This window comes from Rhinopithecus roxellana, chromosome 11 (assembly GCF_007565055.1).
Source record: "Rhinopithecus roxellana isolate Shanxi Qingling chromosome 11, ASM756505v1, whole genome shotgun sequence".
NCBI lineage: Eukaryota > Metazoa > Chordata > Mammalia > Primates > Cercopithecidae > Rhinopithecus > Rhinopithecus roxellana.
Window position 1 is genome coordinate 64,257,610 of NC_044559.1, and position 21,938 is coordinate 64,279,547.

Sequence of the window (21,938 nt, forward strand, 5' to 3'; positions counted from 1 at the left end):
GCAGTGTTCCATGCATTATTTAATTCAGTTCTCAAAACCCAGTGAAGTTGACACTATTATTGTTCCCATTTTACAGATTACATAATTGAGGCTCAGAGAACTCCCCCAAACATTAGGTGATCTCTAATGTGCTTTTTTTTTTTTTTTTTTTTTTTTTGAGACGGAGTCTCGCTCTGTTGCCCAGGCTGGAGTGCGGTGGCCGGATCTCAGCTCACTGCAAGCTCCGCCTCCCGGGTTCACGCCATTCTCCTGCCTCAGCCTCCCGAGTAGCTGGGACTACAGGCGCCCGCCACCTCGCCCGGCTAGTTTTTTTGTATTTTTTAGTAGAGACGGGGTTTCACCGTGTTAGCCAGGATGGTCTCGATCTCCTGACCTCATGATACGCCCGTCTCGGCCTCCCAAAGTGCTGGGATTATAGCCGTGAGCCACCGCGCCCGGCCTCTTTTTTTTTTTTTTTTTGAGACGTTGTCTCGCCCTGTCGCCCAGGCTGGAGTACAGTGGTGCAATCTCGGCTCACTGCAAGCTCCGCCTCCCGGGTTTACGCCATTCTTCTGCCTCAGCCTCCCTAGTAGCTGGGACTACAGGCGCCCGCCACCTCGCCCAGCTAATTCTTTGTATTTTTAGTAGAGACGGGGTTTCACCGTGTCAGCTAGGATGGTCTCGATCTCCTGACCTCGTGATCCGCCCACCTCGGCCTCCCAAAGTGCTGGGATTACAAGCATAAGCCACTGCGCCTGGCCTCTAATGTGCTTTTTAAATTATAGCTTTTAAATAGGTAAAAAAAATTTTTTAAGGTTTTTGTATTAAACATTTGGACCCTCTAAAAGTTGCAACCAAGCTGGGTAGGCTGGCGCATGCCTATAGTCTCAGCTACTCAGGAGGCTGAGGCAGGAGGTTTGCTTGAGCCCAAGAGTTGGAGATTATTCTGGGCAACACAGCAAAACCACATTTCTAAACAAAAATTTTTTTTTCACATGCTGTATATAACTGTTGCACAACAAATATCCATGAATGAACAAACCCAAATGCTTATACACCATTACCTAAGACTTTCCTGTATTACAACCTAGTATAAAACTTGATACTAATGATGTCCCTAAATTATTAGAATATGTTAAATGATACTACCTTGTCAAAGAAGGCAGCGATGTATAAAATGCATCTGAAGCACATTTTCATAAAACTGACAAGAGTAAACCAGTTCTGGCAGTTTACACAGACAGGAATTCACTGATATTTAACTAGCTTGATCCCAGGAATGTTCAATAACTTTAGTGATCTGATTCAGGATCTTTTTCTTTCCTCTTGTGGCTAAATTAAAATACAGAGTCGTAGGTCTAAAGATTGCCTGAAATTGCAAATTTTAGCAATACCCCTTCTGTAAACCCTTGGTTCAATCCTGAATCCAGCAACTCCAGATTCCTAGGACTGAGGCCAGTCCTACATCCTAATTGTCTTCAGAGAGCTAGCTTGCCTGCTCCCACTGGCCCCATCCAAATGGCTTCAGAGCAAAGGAGAAGGGTGGAATTCTTTTAATACTGTTCTTTAGTTCTTAACCTATATTTCGAGACAAAAATTATGTAGGAGATACCAATCACTCTTAGTCCAGTGATAATTGGGTGATTCCAAAAAAGGTTTTTGGCACAGGACTATTTCATTCCAAGAAAGAGGTTTTGAATCTCAGACCACGAAGAAATGGTAAAAAAAAAAAAAAAAAAAACTGATCATAAACAAACAACAACAGGTATGGGCAAATGAGAGGATTCTCCAGGGCAACACAAATCAGGTTTTCATTTATCCACCTATGAATGAGATGTAACAATTTTTTTTTTTTTTTTTGAGACGGAGTCTTGCTCTGTCGCACGGGCTGGAGTGCAGTGGCCAGATCTCAGCTCACTGCAAGCTCCGCCTCCCGGGTTCACGCCATTCCCCTGCCTCAGCCTCCCTAGTAGCTGGGACTACAGGCACCTGCCACCTCGCCCAGCTAGTTTTTTGTATTTTTTTTTTTTTTAGTAGAGACGGGGTTTCACCGTGTTAGCCAGGATGGTCTCGATCTCCTGACCTCGTGATCCGCCCATCTCGGCCTCCCAAAGTGCTGGGATTACAGGCTTGAGCCACCGCGCCCGGCGAGATGTAACAATTTTAATTGTGGTTAGATAACTGAATTTATCTAATTGTGCATCATAAAACACTATAGTCTCAACTGGATATAATACACTACTAACTTTTACAGCAAATAACAGATTGGGTTTTTTTTTTTTTTTTTTCAAAAAAAGAGTTCTTTTCTTTTGGAAATAAAGACAAAATATTTAATATTGAACATATGATTTCTGAGGTCCGCTTCAATATTATAAAATTGGACATGATTTGGTAATTATAGAAGCTGAGTGGTAAGTACTTGGCAGTTCATTATGCTATATTGTCTAGTTTTGTATAATGTTTAAAATGCAGAAATAGTTGTTAAAATCCGAACACTTTCCAGAATGCTCACTCAGGACAATAAGATGACAAGTGGAGCACAGTCACCTTTGGAATTAAAACCATGAGTCTGAATTGGGGAAGTCCCTCTTTTGCCACACAGATCCTGCTTATGGAACCAAATATATCAAACAGGTTTCCCTTTAGCTGGGACAAACTTCAATCCACTTATCCTAACCAGAAACATACAATGAAAATATTCTGGCAATTCCACCCCGACATTTCAGCAGCGATAAAAATTATAAATCACCCTAGAAAGGTACAAGCCTCAACTGGGGCCAGGTTTATATCTATTTAAGAAAAAAAAAATTTGGTGTTCCCCAATCCACGATGAACAAATAACTCAAAATAATTGAAGTTATTAAAAAACAAAAACAATAGTGAATTATGAAATAAGTATATAAATCCAAATTTATAATTTTCCATGATTAATACTTAAGTGCATGCATGTCTACATATCCATACACATAAAAGCACATGTATTATTTTCTTCTGCTAGCATTGATAGAACAGTTAACACCTGCTTGGTCTACCTGCTGGGTAATCCAGCACTAAGCCCACCTACATTTACAGTAGGAATTTAGGAGGGAGGAAGGGAGGAAAATAACGATGTGATTCTAAAGAAATTCTACCCTCATACCAACCATAGTGAGCCCTGAAGTATTTGTAGAATACTTTCTTTCCTGAGAATAAACTCATCAAACTTCTCATCTTCAGAGATTGTCCTACTTAGCAAAGGACATGCTGACCTTTACTCCCCTTCTCTATGTCAAATGCTTCAATAATTCAATTGGTATCACTGATGCCCGCTGGGACTTTTCTATGAGGTTCTTCTGTGAACTCTGTCCCAGTCATTGTGTACTGGTAAATGTTTAACAACTGGTTCTCTGAAAATAAAGCCCTGATTTTCAGTGTTTACCAATTTCCATGGTGTATATATATATCCATCATGGCCAATTTCAAGCTATCAGCATAAGAATATTGAAATGCAGAGTTGGGAAGTCATGCATATACACACCCATAGCCTGTATAAGTTGGCTTTAGCACAACGCTGAGACTCCTGGTTTGCCTAGGATAGTCCCAGTTTATATCTGTAGTACCGGCATAATTAATGGTACTCCTACCACTCTTCAAAAGTGTTAATGAAATATTATGTGGTAACCCCAAAGAATAGATCACTTTTGGACCCTTTCTCAAAGTAAAAACCTTCCACAAAAAAGGATAAGACCTTCCATAAAAGGTAAGAAGATGTGATTATCTCCTTAGTCAAATGTATACTAACTTCCTAGTATGGAACATCCTAAAAACACAACATCCCTTTAACTTTTTTTTTTTAAATCAAACATAGGTAGTTGGGGGAGTATGAATAGTAAACAGGTTCCACTAATGTTCAGGTCCTGACTCACGCACAGGGTTTAGGGATTTCTGGAGCTATTACAGCATCTGAGTGAATAAATCAAGCCATATAGTTGGCTTCAGGTTACACTCTAGCTTAGAGTCACATGAAACCAAATAACACATGCAGAGTCTAGCACAGTGCCTAGCCCAAAGAAATTAAAAACTGGTTAGTCCCTGTAGGTTTAATGGAAATCATTAAATCTCAGAGTTCAAGGCCACCCAGGTCAATACTTACTTGATCTCCTTTATGACTGCCCCAAGAAGTCATCCTCCAAACTTGCTTAAATACTTGTCAGCAACCCAGTATAACCTGCACTGAGTCACATAGGTAGAATCTGGCAGGCAAGAGTATTGGTCTTGGTTCTTCAAAGAGGAGAACCCAAAAAAGAGTCAAGATAACATAGCTATCTTTAAATATCTCATGAGCTGTTATGTAGAAGACGAATTGGATATATTGAATTGTCCATGGGGTAGAAGTTATAGGGAGACAGATTTTGAGTTAGTATAAGGAAGAACATCTAACACCACCACAATAATAATAGCTAACATTTATTGAGTGCTTCCATTTTGCTGGAAGCCTCACCATACTGCTAACTCATGTCAATCTTGAAGTCAACGAATCTATTCCTATCTCTGGTCACCCCTGATGATCTACCTTGGGCTATAAAAGAGTTGTTTCTCCAGAAGCCCCGGAAGGATCCAAGTAACTGGTTGCCCAGGCTAACTACAACTCACAGAGGTTCATACAGGTCCAGTCTGTCCTGAGCCTCCATCTAAAGTCCTTGCAGCCTCAGATTCAATGTAGGATCAAGGCCAAGAGTACTAGAAGGTGCAGGTGCTGGTGTTGAAGCAAGCACCTGGAAACAGTCATCTCATTCATCATCTGCCAGAGGAAGATTCCAGAGTCTTGCACATATTTGCAAGGACATTTTTTCAATTATTGGAGAATGGGTTAAAAAAATGACCCAAGAACTGGATGTAGCTGTTCTGAATTCTGAAGTCTTGTTCAATCATGTGGCTTTTATAAAGGAAAAATACTCACTTTTCTCATCTTTCTCATCTTCTTTGCATATAACTACCTCACTCAAGGGCTGAGATATCAAACAGTTAAGATCAAAAGAGGATACTTCCTTTTTTCAAAAATAACCATGTCCTGACACAAGATTAGCAATCAAATAAATTCCATAGTCCTCTTAGTCACTAATTTGCCAGCATCACTCTCAGAGAGGGTATGCTATACTTGGTGAGGCAATCTATGACAATCAGGTCAAGACTTGTGACATAGGTCATGTGTCCTGCTTCTAGAAACATGAGAGGGTATTGGGAAGCTTCCATTGAAGAGATGATATCGGATCAGATTGGGGAATCCTCTGAAATCCAGTCCCCAAAAGATTCCCAGTCAGGGCAAGATGAGTTTGTGGAAATCCTGGTATTTCAGAGTCTTGGAAGCCTCTGTAATTAAATAACAGCAATGACATTAATATTAAATGTCTACACAGTTGATCATTTAGCAAATATATATCTATATATATATATATAGATATATATATATATAGAGAGAGAGATAAAATATCCTCTATTAATATAAATAAAACTAGTATTAATAGTGTCATAGTCCATTTTGTGCTGTTATAACAGAACACTTGAGACTGGGTGATTTGTAATGACACAGAAATTTATCTGGCTCACAATTCTAGAGGCTAGTAAGGCCAAGACTAGGGGGCTGCATATGGCAAGGACCTTCTTGCTGCGTCATCCCATGATGGAAGCGTGAAAGGGCAAAAGAGCATGCATGCACAAGAGAGCAAGAGAGTGAATTCACAGCCTCAAACCCTTTTATAATGGCACTAATTATTCACGAGGATGGAGCCCTCATGACCTAAATGTCTCCCATTAAGCTCCATCTCCCAACACTGTTACACTGGGGATTTTCAACACATGCTTTCTAGGGGACACATTTAAACCACAATATTTCCACCCTGGCTCCCCAAATTCATGTTCTTCTCACATAGAAGATACATTCATTTCATGCAATAGCCCCAAAAGTCATAACTTTCCAGCATCAGCCCAGAAGTTCAATGTACAGAGTCTCATCTGAATCAGATATGGATGAGATTCAAGGCAGGATTCATCTTGAGGCACATTTCCCTCTAGCTGTAAGCCTATGAAATCAAACAAGTTACTTACTTCCAAAATACAATGGTGAAATAGGCACAGGATAGACATTCCCATTCCAAAAGAGACAAATAGGCAAGAAGAAAGGGATAGTCTTAAGTCAATCCAAAACCTAACAGGGCAAACAACACTAAATCTTAAGGCTCCAGAATAATCTTCCTTGACTCCACATCCTACCATCTGGGAACACTGGAGTGGCAATTGGGATCCCAAGGCCTCAGGTAGGCAGGCCTACCCTTATAGCTTTGCTTGGTACTACCCATGCAGCGACTCTCACAGGCTGGTGTCAGGTGCCTGTGGCTCTCCTGGCTGGTGTTTCATGCTGGTAGTTCTGGAGTTCTGGAGTGTTGGTGTGAGCCCACTCCTTAGGCTTTACTAGGCATTGCTCTAGGAGACTCTCTGCGGTAGCTCTGACCCCAAAGTTATGCTGCACATTGCCCTAGTAGGGGCTCTCTGGGTGGCTCCACCCCTGCAACACGTGTCTGCCTGGGCCATGAGGCTCTCTTTGATATCCTTTGAAATCTAGCTGGAGAAAGCCATGTCTCCACAATTCTTTTTTTTTTTTCTGAGATGGAGTGTTGCTCTGTCGCCCAGGCTGGAGTGCAGTGGCGCAATCTCGGCTGACTGCAACCTCCACCTCCCGGGTTCAAGCGATTCTTGTGCCTCAGCCTCCTGAGTAGCTGGGACTAGAAGTGCATGCCACCACACCCCGCTATTTTTTTTTTGTATTTTTAGTAGAGATGGGGTTTCACCGTGTTAGCCAGGATGGTCTCCATCTCCCGAACTTATGATCCGCCTGCCTTGACCTCCCAAAGTGGTGGGATTATAGGCATGAACCACCGCACTCGGCCTGCCTCCACAATTCTTGTACTCCACATGTTTGTAGACTTAACACCACATGGATGCCACCAAGATTTGCTGCTTGCACATTCCAAAGCTGTGGCCTGAGCCACACCAGAGCACCCTTGAGCCATGGGTGGGGTGAGCAAGAAGCACTGTACTGAAATGTGGAGAGCAGAGACTTCAGGCAGCCCTGAGCAGTGAACTCCCAGATCCAGAGGGCACACTAGGTCTCTCTTTTGTTATGCAGTCATATGTCACTTAATGACAGGGATATTTTCAGAGAAAAGAAGTGTCATTAGGCAATTTTGTCATTGTGCAAACAGCATAGAGTGTACTTATACAACCCTAGATGGTATAGCCTCTTACAGACCTAGGCTATATGGTAAACCCTATTGCTCCCAAGCTGTAAACCTGTACAGAACGTTACTGTGCTGAGTATTGTAGGCAATTGTAACAATGGTTAGTATTTGGGTATCTAAACAGATCTAAACATAGAAAAGGTACAGTAAAAATACAGTATAAAAGACAAAAAGTGGTGTACCTGTATAGGGCACATACAGGAACTTCCAGGACTGAAAGTTGCTCTGGGTGAGTGAGTGGTGAGTAAATGTGAAGGCCTAGGACATCACTGTACACACTGTAGACTTTACAAACACTGTTCACTTAGGCTACACTAAATTTATAAAAAGAAATGTATTTCTTCAGTAATCAATTATACTTGGCTTACTATAACATTTTTACTTTATAAACTTTCTAATTTCTAAAATTTTTTGACTCTTTTGTAATAACACTTGGCTTAAAACACAAACACATTGCATAGGCATACAAAATATTTTGTTTATATTCTCATTCTATAAGCTTTTTTCTACTTTTAAAATTTTTTATTTTTTATTTTTTACTGTTTAAACTTATTTGTTAAAAACAAAGACACAAACACACACATCAACCTAGGTCTACACAGAGTCAGGGTCATCAATTTCACTGTCTTCCACCTCCACATCTTGTCTCACTGGAAGGTATTATGTATTATACATAATTGAAGGTGCTATATTTTTATATGACTGGCAGCCAGTAGGTTTATACCATTATCACCAAAAACAGATGAGCAACACATGGAGTTATGATGTTACAATGGTTATGATACCAATGGGCAATAAGAATTTTTCAGCTCGGTTATAATCTTATAGGACTACCTTTGTATATGTGCTCCTTCCTTGGTGAAAAGGTCTATATGTGGGGCATAACTGTACTTCCTTCTTCGAGGTCATGGCACCGTGTGCCTGTGATGGGAGGAACAGCATCAGTCATTTCCAAAATGCCTTCAGAGTCATTCTTCCATTGTACTAATGCACAGCCTCTGGTTTCCTTCTATCCCTACCGATGTCCTTATCAATTGGTTGCTTGCCCACACCCTTGGTCTTCTTTTCCCGAAAATGTTCTTTCATTCTCTACCACGTGGCCAGGATGAGAATCCTTCAAATCCCTAAATTCTGTTTCCTTTTTAATTATAAATTTTATCTTTAAATCATTTCTCTCTTCTCTTTTCCTGTATGCAGTTAATATTTTGCTTAGAAATTTCTTCCATCAAATATTGTAGTTTATTGCTCTTACATTCTGCCTTCCATAAAGCCCTAGGGTACAGACACAATTCAGTCAAATTCTTTGCCACTTCATAACAAGGCTGGTTTTTACTCCAGTTTCCAATACCTTATTCCTCTTCTCCATCTGAGATCTCATCAGAATTGCCTTTTTTGTTCTTATTTCTACCAACATTCTCATCACTATCACATAATTAATCTCTAAGCAGATTTAGACTTCTACTACAGCTCTCCTCCTCTTCGCAGCCTTCACCAGAACCACATTTAATGCTCTGTTCATAGCAACACAGGCTTTTCATAGCCTGCTTCCCCACATTCTTCCAGCCTCTACCTGTTACCCAGTTCCAAAACCGCTTTCACATTTTCAGGTATTTGTTATAGCAACAGCCCCAATTCTCAGTACCAGTTTTCTGTCTTAGTCCAGTTTGTGCTGCTATAACAGAATACCTGTGACTGGGTAATTAATAATGAACAGAAATGTATTTGGCTTACAGTTCTGGAGGCTGAGCAGTCCAAGATCGAGGGACTGCATCTGGTGAGGGCCTTCTTGCTGCATCATCCCATGGCAGAAAGGCAAAAGAGCATGCTTGAGAAAGAGCAAGAGATTGAACTTGCAGCCTCAAGTCCTTTTACAATTGGCATTAACCCATACATGAGGATGGAGCCCTCATGACCTAAACATTCCCCATTACGCCCCACCTTCTAACACTGTTGCACTGGAGATTACATTTCCAACATATGGGTTCTAGGGGACACATTCAAACCATGATAAATAGTAAGATATCTTTTACTACGCATGTACTAGGGTCCAGGCATGGTACTACACTTGATATACATTTTGCACATTTGGTTATTACTACAACTGATAAGATGGCCACCATTATCTCTATTCAACAGTGAGCCTTGATGAAGTTAAGAATCTCACCTAAGGCTTCATTGCTAGTAAGCAGGGAATGAGGATCTGAATCCAGGTCTGGTGGCAACAAAGCTCTTTACACCACAGAAGCCAACCCACACTTGCTTCATGGAACCCACTAGGGCCCTGCCCAGGACAGTCAAAATCTTAACTCAAATAGATTTACCCTGAGTCCTGAGCCCTCAGTTTCCTCATTTGTAGAAGGAAGATAATGACAGTATCTATCTCACAGGCTGCTGGAAGAATTTGATGAGAGAATCTATATGTCTAACTTAATGCCTAGCACATAGTAAGTGCTCCTCAATGTTGGCTACTGTTACTTCCACAGACACATGGATGAGCTTTTTGCCAGAGGTGTACAGATTACATGCACCTATCTTTTCCGAAAGTTTGATAGAACACATATCCTTTCCCCAACATAAATAATAGGCTTATTGTGGTAGAAAACAAAGCCAGTTGGCAAGGAAGATAGACTTGGGTTACAGTTTTGGCCCTGTCATTCACTGATTACAGGTCTTTGGACAGGTTGCTTTGCTCTTTTGAGCCTCTCTTTGCCCATCTTTAAAATAGAGAGCAGGAGTGGGAATTGCATGCTTTTGTAAAAGCACATACAGAACGGACACAGAGATGTCACTCAATAATAGCTACTCTCATTACTGTGTAAATCGAAGCTACTGTCATGACTTTTTCCACTTTCTTTCCTAACAATAGAGAAATCTGTTAGAGGTCGAAGTCATTATTCTGATGTAATTCTCTTTAAAAATAATATTTCTTTGCCCCTTTGAATCATCCGTTACTCTCAAATATACTCTCAAGGAGAGAATACACACACACACACACACACACACACACACACACACACACAAACACACAATTACCCAACAACTCCAGGCATTTAAAAGGTGTCATAAATTAAGTAATGAGGTACCAAGCTTGACAGCTGTACTATCTAGAGAAAAGGTCTACTTAGAAATTCTGTACGCCACAGTGGGTACACTAAATACTTGTCATCCCAAGGTCCCAAGATGAATACTGGCTTACCTATTAAACCTAAAGAATATATAATTAAATATATTAGAAGTCAAACCCTGATTAATTTTCATGATAATTGGTTCATACTTAACATACACACACACAAAATATTAAAACGCAGGCTATCACACACACACAAAACAGCCTGTCAGTTAAAACCAATACTCCTTTGTTTCCCCTACTTATTCTGTCTCCAAAACCGTGATGGGTTTTGTTTTAGTCACTTGTTAAATGTCTGACATGTCAAGAAGCAACAACACCGTTTGTGTCTTTGGTCACCATGCCAAATAAAATATGCTTTGTATTATATTAATGTTGAAATTCACTTACTGGTCTTTTGGAGGAAAAGCAGTGTTCGTATGTTTAATAGAATCCTGATCCTTAACCAGTTGGACACTGGACACTTGGGCCTTAAATTATTATTCATCAATTCAAATGAATAATAATTTTGTAAATTATTCTACAATTATTGTATTGTACAATTCACAGCTTAATTGACAAACTTGGGAATTTGACCACGCCCTAGAAGGTAGCAATACTAGAGTGTGCTCCTGCTTTCCATTTTAGTCTTTTGTGTTTTAAGTTGCAATGTCTCTCATTCATCTAGAGGTACTGATTATGTTAAAATTAATTGTTAAAAATACTGTATGCATCCATACTCTATGCAGATACAACCAATTTTCCTTATTTATCTTTTTTATACTGGTTTTTCTAATTAGCCTGATTCAAGGGTAATGGAAAGTCCAAGTGCCAAAGCTAAACATCCCAATATTCAGGAAATTAAAGCCTTATACTTTCACAATGATGGCTAAAACTGGTAACAGATTTCGGGTTTTTCAGTCTGTACCCACCAGTATGCTATGTGCATAATTAACTCTCATTTTCTGCTATCTGGATGATTTGAGAAGTCAGAACCTCCGACCAGAAGGCTGACTGCATGCATCTACTCATTATTCCTGCCTGTTGCCACACACTGGGATGAGATGGAATAAGGTAGCACATGTTCTTGAGCCCTTCAGATGATACTCACATGTTTGCCTTTCTGCAGTGTAGTGGTCAGTGACTCAATTATTTCCTTTGCATTCTTCTCCTCTCTCCGCTAGTGTTATGGCTTTTCTAAAACAGTGTCCTTGGTGTCTAAAATATCCAGGTTTTCAAGACAACATCTATATACCACTTTGTGTCATTTCTGTTCCTCCTTTAAAAAGTATATATTCACCAATATTATTGAAAATAACTTTAGGGAAAAAGAGTTATGTAAAAAGTTGTTGCTGCCATACTTCTGCTTTCTAATACAGCAAAATACTCCAAGTTCTAATCAAGACTACAATGTTTGAATTAGTGATTCAAAGTTTGTGTTTGTGTGTGTGTGCTTTGTGATATAAAGCTGCAAGAGATAGGCCTAAAGCTGCAAGAGATAGGTTAAATACATTTTGGAATATCTATATAATGGAATATCAGAAATATAATACAACCATTAAGGATGATGTTTAGATGCCATAAGAAAATGCTTATACTAAAATTTTTAATAAAAAAGTTATCTTAGTATGATCCAAAATTATCATTAAAATATGGTACATTTTAAACAGTTGCTTTCTCTAAGTGGTGGGATCACAAGTACTTTTTCCTGCTTTTTTCCTACATTTTTTGTGCTATCCAATATTTTTAGCTATCTTGAGAGGGAAAAAAGGCCAAAAAAAAAAAAAAAAAAAAAAAAAGAGAGAAAGGAAGGAAAAAAAGGAAAAGAAAAAAAGAATTGTGGGATAGGAACAGTATTATAGCTGATCAAATACAACTCTTTGATCTTTCTTATTCTAAGCCTGTATTTGTTTGTTTGTTTATTTAGAGACAGGGTCTTGCTTTGTGTCCTAGGCTGGAGTGCAGTGGCACAATCATGGCTCACTGCAGCCTTGACCTTGGAAACTCAAGCAATCCTCCTGCCCCAGCCTCCTGAGTGGCTGGTACCACAGGCACATGTCATCATGCTTGGCTAAACTTTTTTACTTTTAGTTTTTGTAGAGATGGGGTCTCCCTGTGTTGTCCAGTCTGGTCTTGAACCTCTGGGCTCAAGAGATCCTCCTCCCTTGGCCTCCCAAAGTACTGGGATTATAGGCATGAGCCATTGAACCTGGCCTGTAGTTTTCTAAAATGAAGAAAGTCAGCCTGAGGTTGTATGTGCCAGCTCAAATGCCTTGTCCTATGGATTAATGGTGGACAATGTGTAGTGTGACAGTGATGATGAGAGCTGCCATTCATCAATAAGTTCTACGTGCCAAACAGGATTCTTTATATATATTATCTCATTTAATCCTCATAGCAGCCACACAAGGTAGTAAGATTATCTCCATTTTATTGATATGAAACTGAAACATACAGGTAAAATAACCAGCTAAGATCATCCAGCTGGGATTCAAGCCCTTGAATGAGCATACCATTTACAACACATTAGCATTCACAGCACCTCAGCATTAGTTTCAAAATATTTGTTAAATGAGGTGACCCTATGAGGTGCTACTTAATTGTGCTTCAGAGAATCAGCGCACCAAGGAGCAGATCAAAGGAATCTCCCTACTGATACCTCAAAGAAACTCCACTGAAGGACTTTTATCAAAGTCTGTTGTGGAGGTGGAGATGGCTTCCTCAGTGAGGTAGTGATAGGGTTACTTGTACCTTTTTTTCTGTGACATCAGTCATATACTCTTGTACCCAAGGTGCAAGGCATATGAGAAAAAATGTATCGTCTATAATCAGACATTCAATTTAATTGGGGAGACAAGTAACACATAGAACACACATGATAAAATCAGCACAAGGTGGCTGGGTGCGGTGGCTCACCCCTGTAATCCTAGCACTTTGGGAGGCCAAGGTGGGCGGATCACAAGGTCAGGAGATGAGACCATCTTGGCTAACACGGTGAAATCCCGTCTCTACTAAAAATACAAAATATTAGCTGGGCGCCTGTAGTCTCAGCTCCTCTGGAGGCTGAGGCAGGAGAATGGCGTGAAGCCGGGAGGCGGAGCTTGCAGTGAGCCAAGATCGTGCCACTGCATTCCAGCCTAGGCGATGGAGCGAGACTCCGTCTCAAAAACAAAACAAAACAAAAAAACAAACAAACAAAAAAATCAGCACAAGGCAAAAAAATCCATTCATAATTAAATGTTAAGTCAATGGCAGAGCAGATAACTAGTGTCATCTAGTAGGAAGAACTGTCAGCTCCGAAGTGTCATAGAATTCTGAAGGTACAGGAAACAGCACTTGGAGATCACCTAGCCTAGCTCCAGCAGTTCAAGATTTGACCTAGTAACTTGGTTAAGATCACACTGCTGCTAAGTAGCAGAGATGGGTAAAGTACCTAAGGAAGCCTGATACTAAGTAGTCTAAGAAAAGCCTTTTAAGGACAAGTAGAGTGAGGTGATGGCACTTTAGATGAAAAGAGTGGACAACATTCTCCTTTCCTGGTTTAGCAAAATTAACCTGCCACTGGTCTGATTTTTAGATTGCAGGATGGTGAATAGTCTCGGCACTGAGAGGTCAGATTAAAATTTGTTAAATAATCTAAAAATACTGATCTGTTTTATTCCATCCATCATTTTCAAACATCAAGTATTTTAATGTGTATTGTCCTTTGCCAGAATATTACAAAATAGAAACACACCTATCCACATATGCATTCCAGATGCCTTTACAAGTGTTAACACTGGCTGTCTTAACACACATCTTGTTTGGACAGAGGCCAAATTGTTGTAACTGACCAGGAGGAAATAATTATTTGTCTAGTTGATGCTTCGCCACTGGCACACACTAAAGTTTGCATTTAAAGCACCCAACTACTCTTTGCAAAAATTGTTCCTGTAAAATCTGTCAGTCATCAGCAAACAGGAATAAGCTTAGAGTATGTAAATACTCACAGAGTGTGTAAATGTTCCTCTTAGAGTACCTACTTCCTCTTAGAGTAACTAAATATCAACTGATTGGACAATATTCTTTTTATAAAGATATGTGAATGTCAATAGGCAAGGCACAAAGATATTAAGTTAAGCCATTTTTAACTAAGATATTTTGGTAGTGAAAAGGCCAGATTTGACTCCTCGGAACATGTAAAATTTATTTTAGAAATGGTTGTTCAAATCTGAGAGAAGAAAACATGGTAAATAATGTAAATCCAATTTTGACAAACCATTTTTTAAAAAAATCATAAGTAACAATTGTGTTCATGAAACGTAAAACAACTAGGATTTTTATTTTGTAAGAAATATAAACCACTTTAATTTCTGACACAAAGCACGCAGGCAGATAGTTACACTTTTTTGTATTTTAAAATAATTTCTGTGGGTTTGCAAGCACAAGTTAAGGCTCAGGTTAGTTTTTCTCTGTCTTCAAGGTATTCTTAGAAGGTGTGTTTTCAATTCCTCAGAAGTATTTCAAGAGTTGTTATATCCTCAATTAAACATAGATGATTAAGTTAGAAGCTCCCTTTCATTATGTTTTAGCTATTTTCATTGCAAACTCTAGTACAATCTGTCAATGTAGATCAGAGAAATAACTGAAATGTAGCTTCAAAATAAGTAAAACAGGTTTATAAACCACAGGTAATCAATATTAAGTCCTGACTTTTAAAATATTAATACGAATTAAAGTCATTTTCTAACAAGTATCAAAAACAAAAGCAAATTAAAATTCATGTGCTAGATTACAACCTTACACCTTACAACCTTAGCCAAATCTGCTGTTTGGCTTCAAAGTTCCACACAAAATCTTAACCTACAAACTTAACATTTCAAACCCACAAGATACAAGTACCAGTCACCCACAATCATGTCAAAGTCCTTTCCAAGGTCTTAGAAACCTTAATCCAATGCAGAAAAGTTAAGAGTCAAAAAAACATAGAAACAGGGAAAAGTGAAGTTGTTATTTGCCAAACATTAAACTTTTACAGAAATCCAAAACCTACTTAACATTTTCCCTATATCGAACAGCATAACCTCTATGCAAAAGGTGTGTGCTCAAATGCAGTCATTTATTAGCATTTACTGTACTTACTTTGATTTTTGCCATTTATAAGCTTCATTAAAGACACCCACAAAGAAGTAACCAGTTGAATGAGGTTCAGCTAAGAAAAACCAGCTGTAAACTCGACCTACAAATTTACATCCCACAACGTCCTGTGGGGAAGGTACACTTTACAAACTACCATTATATATACAAGCTTTAGATTGTGAAATAATGCACTTCGGCTTTCTGCAGTGTACATTACAATTACAAACCCTCAACTCAACCCCCCCCTTTGAAAAAAAAATCCACCTCCAATTTTCATTGGTCCACATAGTTCCAGCCCACATGGTATCAGTGGGTGTGTCCCTCCCAAAAAACCCTCTCATTGGCTGTGAAGAAACAGCGTCTAATAGGCTGTGATTTTGGGGGTTGTTAAACTCCACGCCTCCAGACTTGCGCTTTCCAATAGACCCGAGACGCTGCCGGCTACTCTGTGATTCAAAGGGCAGCCAACCCCAGCAGGACGCGCTCAGAGAAGCGAGAGGGGTGAGAAAGGAGAGGGCACCCTCGGTGTGCCGCCCACTTTATCCTCACTCCTGGACCCCAGCAAATGTTCACACACATGCTTTTCTCAGCCACCAGTTAGAAGGGCGGACAGAGCGTTCGCCTATTATAGATCCTTGACCTAGGGACCCGCTCAAGCTCCGTGTCCAATCACCCCATTCTACGGATAGAAGCGAGCAAAAGGCAGGCTCAGGCAACGACCTGTAGTGCTTAATGCCTCCTGGGAAAAGAATCAGTCCCAGGAACCCACTCCGTGCAGTCCCTCGACCGCAGACGCGGGGGCGCACGGGACGTGCTGCGGCGTCTGCCCCAGCCGCTCCCAGTCCCGGGCCCCGCACGCTGCGTCTGCCTTGCGCCCGCGCTCCCCTCCCAGCGGGACTTACGCGGCCTGTTCTTTCTCCCCGAGTCCATCCTCCTCCGCAGCCGGCATTTCTTGGCCGGGGAATCATGCTGAGGGAGCAGTGGCTGCGGCTGGAGCTCCGGTAGGAGCGGGAGGCGCTGGGGCACTGCGTCGTTGCCGCCCACGGGACCCCGGCTGCAGACGAGCGGCGGCTGGACTGGCGGCGGGTGGAAGCCGTTGTGCAGCAACCCGTTCACAGCGGCGGCGCTGGTGCCCACGGGGGCCCCAGGGGAGTGCGGGGCCGAGCGCTCCGGCTGCCCGCCGCGGTCGCCCATGCCGGGTGCTGGCGGGGCTGCGCGCGGGCCCCGGCTCAGGCGGCCTCGCTGGAGGTCATTCTCGGGCGTCTTTATTTCCCCGGATCCTCCCTGCAGCTTCCGATTCAGCAGCCGCAGAGCCGGCGCCTGGGGATGGCGAACCCGGCGCTCCTCCCCTCCTCCTGCCGACTCCCCCACCTCCTCCGCGCCCTGCCCCCAGCGCGCCGGCCCCACGGCGCCGGCCTGGAGCACGCCAGCCCCGGGCTCGGAATCGGGGATCCCCGCGCACCCCCAGCCGGGGCTCCCGTCGCCCGCCTTCCCCCGAGCCCCGGGCCGCGCGACTTCAAACGCGGCTTCCTCGCCTCCCAGACTGGTCCCCGCCACTGAGCATGCCCAGTCCTGCCCGCCACCGCCACCGACGAGTTTCAACATGGGGAATCAAGTTCTCTGGGCTTGCAGCGAGGAGATGGGCGGGTTGGGCTTTGTATGGCGGAGTGAAAACGAGAGGGGTCTGGGAGAGACAGCGAGAGGAGCGAACCGCTTCAGGAGGAATACGGGAGGAAGATAAATATTTGCAGAGGTTTCAGGTTTGCTAATCCTGTCCCCAGTGGGCAAGATACCTTTGCAAGGTCATTCACGTTACCCTCCCCGCTTTGTGAGTGTGTGCTTACGCGCGCGCGCGTGTGTGCCTGTGCGTTTGGTTAAGTGACCAAACTACTTAGAGGCCTGAGGGGCGGGAGGAGAACAATTATTTATAGAAAAGTAGGCAGACTTGGGGAGGGAGGGGAGTGAAATTTCTTTGCTGGCACACACACACACACACACACAAACACCATGTGGTCTCATGGAGTTGTCTTTTGCAGGGAGGAAACCTAGGAATACAGTGTAAGGACAGTGAAGGACAAAACTGTAGGCAGGATTAATCGGTGCTGAAAGAGACCAAATAAAAAGGAGCAATTCCATGCTATAAAAAGCACTTTCCTCACCCAGAAAGGACTTCAAAAGACAATGTCATGTTATTTATAGAGTAAGGAGTTGCCTCTTCTAAGAAGGGAAGGCAGCATCACGTGGTGACCAACACCATGAGCTTTGGAGTTAGCAGTGGGTTCAAATTACAACTCAGCCACTGAGCAAACCCAGATAACGTTATTGCTCAAGGTAACACTTCTGGCAATAGGAAACGGGACTGTCCATGCTCAGTATGCAGGACTAATTTGAGTGGTGAGTACCTTCCCTAAGTTATGCAATCTCTTGAGGCCTCACTTTCCTATCTATAACAGGGGGCTGTTGTGAGAAAATCTACTAAAAGTACCTGGTACAATCCTGGCACATAGTAAATGCTCAGAAAGCTAGTTTTCCTTATTATGCTGTTATGATTAAGCAGTTCACCCTTTGTTTCGACAGAGGGGAACAAACCATGCTTACAGCCGTATTTATTGTGTGATTTATTTTGTGATATTCTCCATGATTTGCAATTAATCTACAGAGGAGTCAGAGTCTGGCAAGGGCTGGCTGGCTACTGGGTTGCAGGGCCCCTGGGTTTCAGTGCATTCAGCAGCATCTAGGGCTTGCATCTGGCAATTCCTTCCAGCAGAGCCTTACCTAGAATCAGAGTTTCAGAACCATGGGGGCCACTGGAGCACTCTGGTCCATCCACTCTTGCACACTTTTTTCACATCAGGAAACTGAGCTGCAGACAGATGGCTGAGATTAAGAGCAAAGGTGGAACTAAATCCTAAATCTCAACTCTCTTGGCTTCCCTAACCTTATGCTATTTAAAGACAACACAAAAAAAACCCAGGTGATCTGGCCCCTCCCTGCCTCTCCTGTCTCATCAGGGGCTCCCTGTGCTGCCTTCAATTCCTTAAACAACATTCTACTGTTTCCATTGCCTGCACGTCTCTTCTCTAAGACCTCTTTTGTCTACTAGACTCCAACTTTAGATCTCCTGTTTAACTTCTCATATTTAGAGAATGTTTCCCTGACCTTAGGGCTACATTAGGTCTCCCTGCCATATCCTCTTCCTACTCTTTGTACTGCCTTTATGACTCCTTATCAGTTTGTAACTATACAATGCATCTGTTCCCTCATTTGTAACTTGAGAGTAATAGGACACCACTGAGTTGTTAGACTGATGAAATGCATAACACATGCGTAAAATTAAATCAAACTTCAAGCTGTTGGAACTTTATTGTGAGACTTGAGAGAAATGTGGCTATACAGCTACAACTTCTGCTTTTTTTTTTTTTTTTTTGAGACAAGGTCTCACTCCTTCACCCAGACTGGAGCACAGTGGCACAGTCATAGCTTACTGTAACCTCCAACTCCTGGGCTCAAGTTATCCTCCCACCTTGGCCTCCCAAAGTATTGGAATTATAGGAATGAGCCACCATGCCTGGCCTTGCCTTTTTTCCTTGTAAATAATTAGGAAGACCAAGCACGACCAGAGATACGAACCCCTTGGATCATTGCCTCTCCTCACAGAGTAATAATCTTCCTTGGAATGCAGCAGTCTGTAACCAATCAAATTGCTGTGGCATATGCACTGGTTTTGTATGTTAAATGTAATTCTGCTGGAACTTCTCCATCTCTGCCGGTATAAGTGAAATCTTAACTTCTCCACTTTGGAGCACTGATCCCACTCATTTGGAGTTAGTGTTTCCAGGTGGCTATCCTCAAGCTTTGCACTGAAACTTCATAGTTAATCATATTCTCTAAATCTCATTATTTAAGGTTAACATATGTAAAGTGTCCAGCACATTGTAAGTGCTAGAAAAAGTTAGACATTATTATTTGATTGCCTATCTCACCCCACTTCACTGTTAGCATCTTTAAGGCAGATGACTTGTTCATCACTCTGTCCCTAGAAGGCACTTGGTAATAATTTGTGACTGGATAAATGACTTATATCAAGCTTGTCTAGCCCGTGGCCCACAGGCTGCATGCGGCTCAGGACGGCTTTGAATACGGCCCAACACAAATTCATAAACATGACATTTATTTTTGCAACTTTTTTTTTTTTTTTTTAGCTCATTAGCTATCATTAGTGTTAGTGTATTTTATGTGTGGCCCAAGACAATTCTTCCTCTTCCAATGTGGCCAATGGAAGCCAAAAGATTGGACAACCCTGACTTAGATGATATTTCACACAGAGTCCCCCTCATTTTCTACTGTAAATTTGCTAAAAATCACCAGCCACTCCTAAATATTCAAATATATCATTTTCAAATTCCCACATAATTGAACTGAGTGGCTTAGGAAGCAACTTACATCAGAGATGCAAATAGAAGCTTTAGCATTGCAGTATCTCCAAGGACATATTTTTTCCAGCTTGATTCCCAGGCCTGCTGAGGAAGGCCTGAGCCAGGTGGCTCAGACCCAGGCAGGGCAAAAGTACTGGTACTGGGACAGAACGTCCTCCACCTGCTTCCTTTCTCCTACCCTTGTCAGGCTGGGTGCTTGGATCAGTTACACCCAGCGTATGGTAGGGAAGAAGCCAGGTGGCATCTCACAGGTTTATTCAGGGGTGTGTGTAGGAGGTGTAACTTTGAGGCGTGAGCTGTCATGTGCTCCAAGAGGGGCATGCAACAAATGTTTGGAAGAGAGTGAGGGAGAAGGGAACCCACAAACCAGTGCACTCCCTTGGGTCTTATTTATTTATTAATCATTTATTGTGTGTACTATGTTGTAGGCACTGAAACATGCTGGGAATACAAAGACAAGATAGATGGCTTCACTGCCCTCAAAGGGCTTACAATTCAGTAGAGAGAGAAAAGTCAGTGATTCTCCAGCATCAGTGTTATGTAAGAATAACCTAGGGAATTTTTCCTTTTTAACTTTGTATTAAAACTGACATACATACAGAAAAGTATGCATATCTTATAAAGCTCAAGGTATTTTGCAAAAAATGAACGTGCAGTGTAACTTGCAACCCAGGATATTTTGTAAGCACAGATTCTGGGTCCAGTTCCATAGATTGATTCATCAATAGGTGATGACGATGATAATGACGATGATAATAAATATTTTTTAGATTAAAAAATAACTTTTTCAAAACCAGGGGATTCGAGGCAGATGATCATCACGGTTGGGAGCAAAGTATGCCGTCTATGCTGTGGGAGGTAACTCCAGAAGACCCCAGAGAGTGAGCAATGACAGAGTCGGGGTGGGGAATTGTGGGGGAGTGGTGCTGAGATGGAAGCTAAAACAGGGTTCAGGGAGGAAATGACCCTTAAACTGAATTTTGAATAATATTGGCCTCTGTTCAGGTGAATAGGGAGAGAAGGTTTAAAAGAATTCACTCAGAACTGAAGGAGCCAAGACTCTGGGTGCATTTGAAACAACCTGGCATTTTTGGGAAACTGCCAGGAGTTCCACAAGGCTGAAGAGCAGCTTGAGAAGGGAGAAGGTGAGTAGTAACAGCTGAAAAGTTTATGTAACCAACCAACAAGCTCATTTTATCTGCTGCCCAGATACAGCCTATTTATCAAGACAGGGGAATTACAAGAGAAAGAGTTAATTCACACAGAGCCAGCTGAACAGGAGACTGGGGTTTTATTACTCAAATCAGTCTCCCTGAAAATTCAGAGGCTGTGGTTTTTCAAGGCTAGTTTGGCAGACCAGGGAATGGAGTGCTGCTGATTGGCTGGGGATGCAATCATAGGAGTGTGGAAAATGGTCCTGCTGCATGTGTGCTGAGTCTGCCTCTGGGAGGGGCCAGAGGACAGGTTGGCAGGTCCAGATGGAGTGACTGTTTGTCAAAAATGCAAAACCCTGAAAAGACATCTCAAAAGGCCAATCTTAGGTTTTACAATAGTGATGTTATCTGCAGGAGTATTTGTGAAAGTTGTAAATCTTGTGATGTCTGGAATAATGACTGGTAAACATTTATGTCTACACTTTAGCAGAATTCAGGCTCCTCTTATCTGCCTAACCTATAAAGACGGTTTAGTTTTGGAGAAGGGCTACTATCATTTAAACTATAAACTAAATGTCTCCTAAAGTTAGCTTGGCCCAAGCCCAGGAATGATTAAAGGCAGTTTGGAGGGTAAAGGCAAGATGGTGGTTGGTTAGATCAGATCTCTTTCACTGTCATAATTTTCTCACTGTTATAATTCTTGCAAAGGTAGTTTCAATTGAATGGGACCCCAATCTCAAATGGCTTTCTAACCCATAGGAAAGAGTTTGGACTTTTAACTGAGGGCTGTGGGAAACTATTGAAGAGTTTTAGGCAGTATAAAAACTACCAGATTTGCATTGTGGGAGGATCCTCAGCAAAAGCCTAGAAA

The 21,938-nt window shown here is 41.9% G+C and overlaps 1 protein-coding gene across 3 annotated transcripts in view; it reads right to left on the reverse strand.

Moving 5' to 3' along the window:
- The window catches only part of PANK1 (pantothenate kinase 1), a 122,331-nt gene that overhangs the window by 48,160 nt on the left and 52,233 nt on the right, over window positions 1-21,938 (reverse strand). Inside the window, exon 1 of one of the 3 annotated variants that reach the window (XM_010380451.2) lies at window positions 16,380-17,352. The exons of the other annotated variants lie outside the window; for them this stretch is intronic. Coding sequence (XP_010378753.2) covers window positions 16,380-17,082 — 703 coding nt within the window. The 5' untranslated portion in view covers window positions 17,083-17,352. Of the gene's footprint in view, window positions 1-16,379; window positions 17,353-21,938 lie in introns of those variants that run through there. 3 annotated transcript variants of the gene reach the window in all.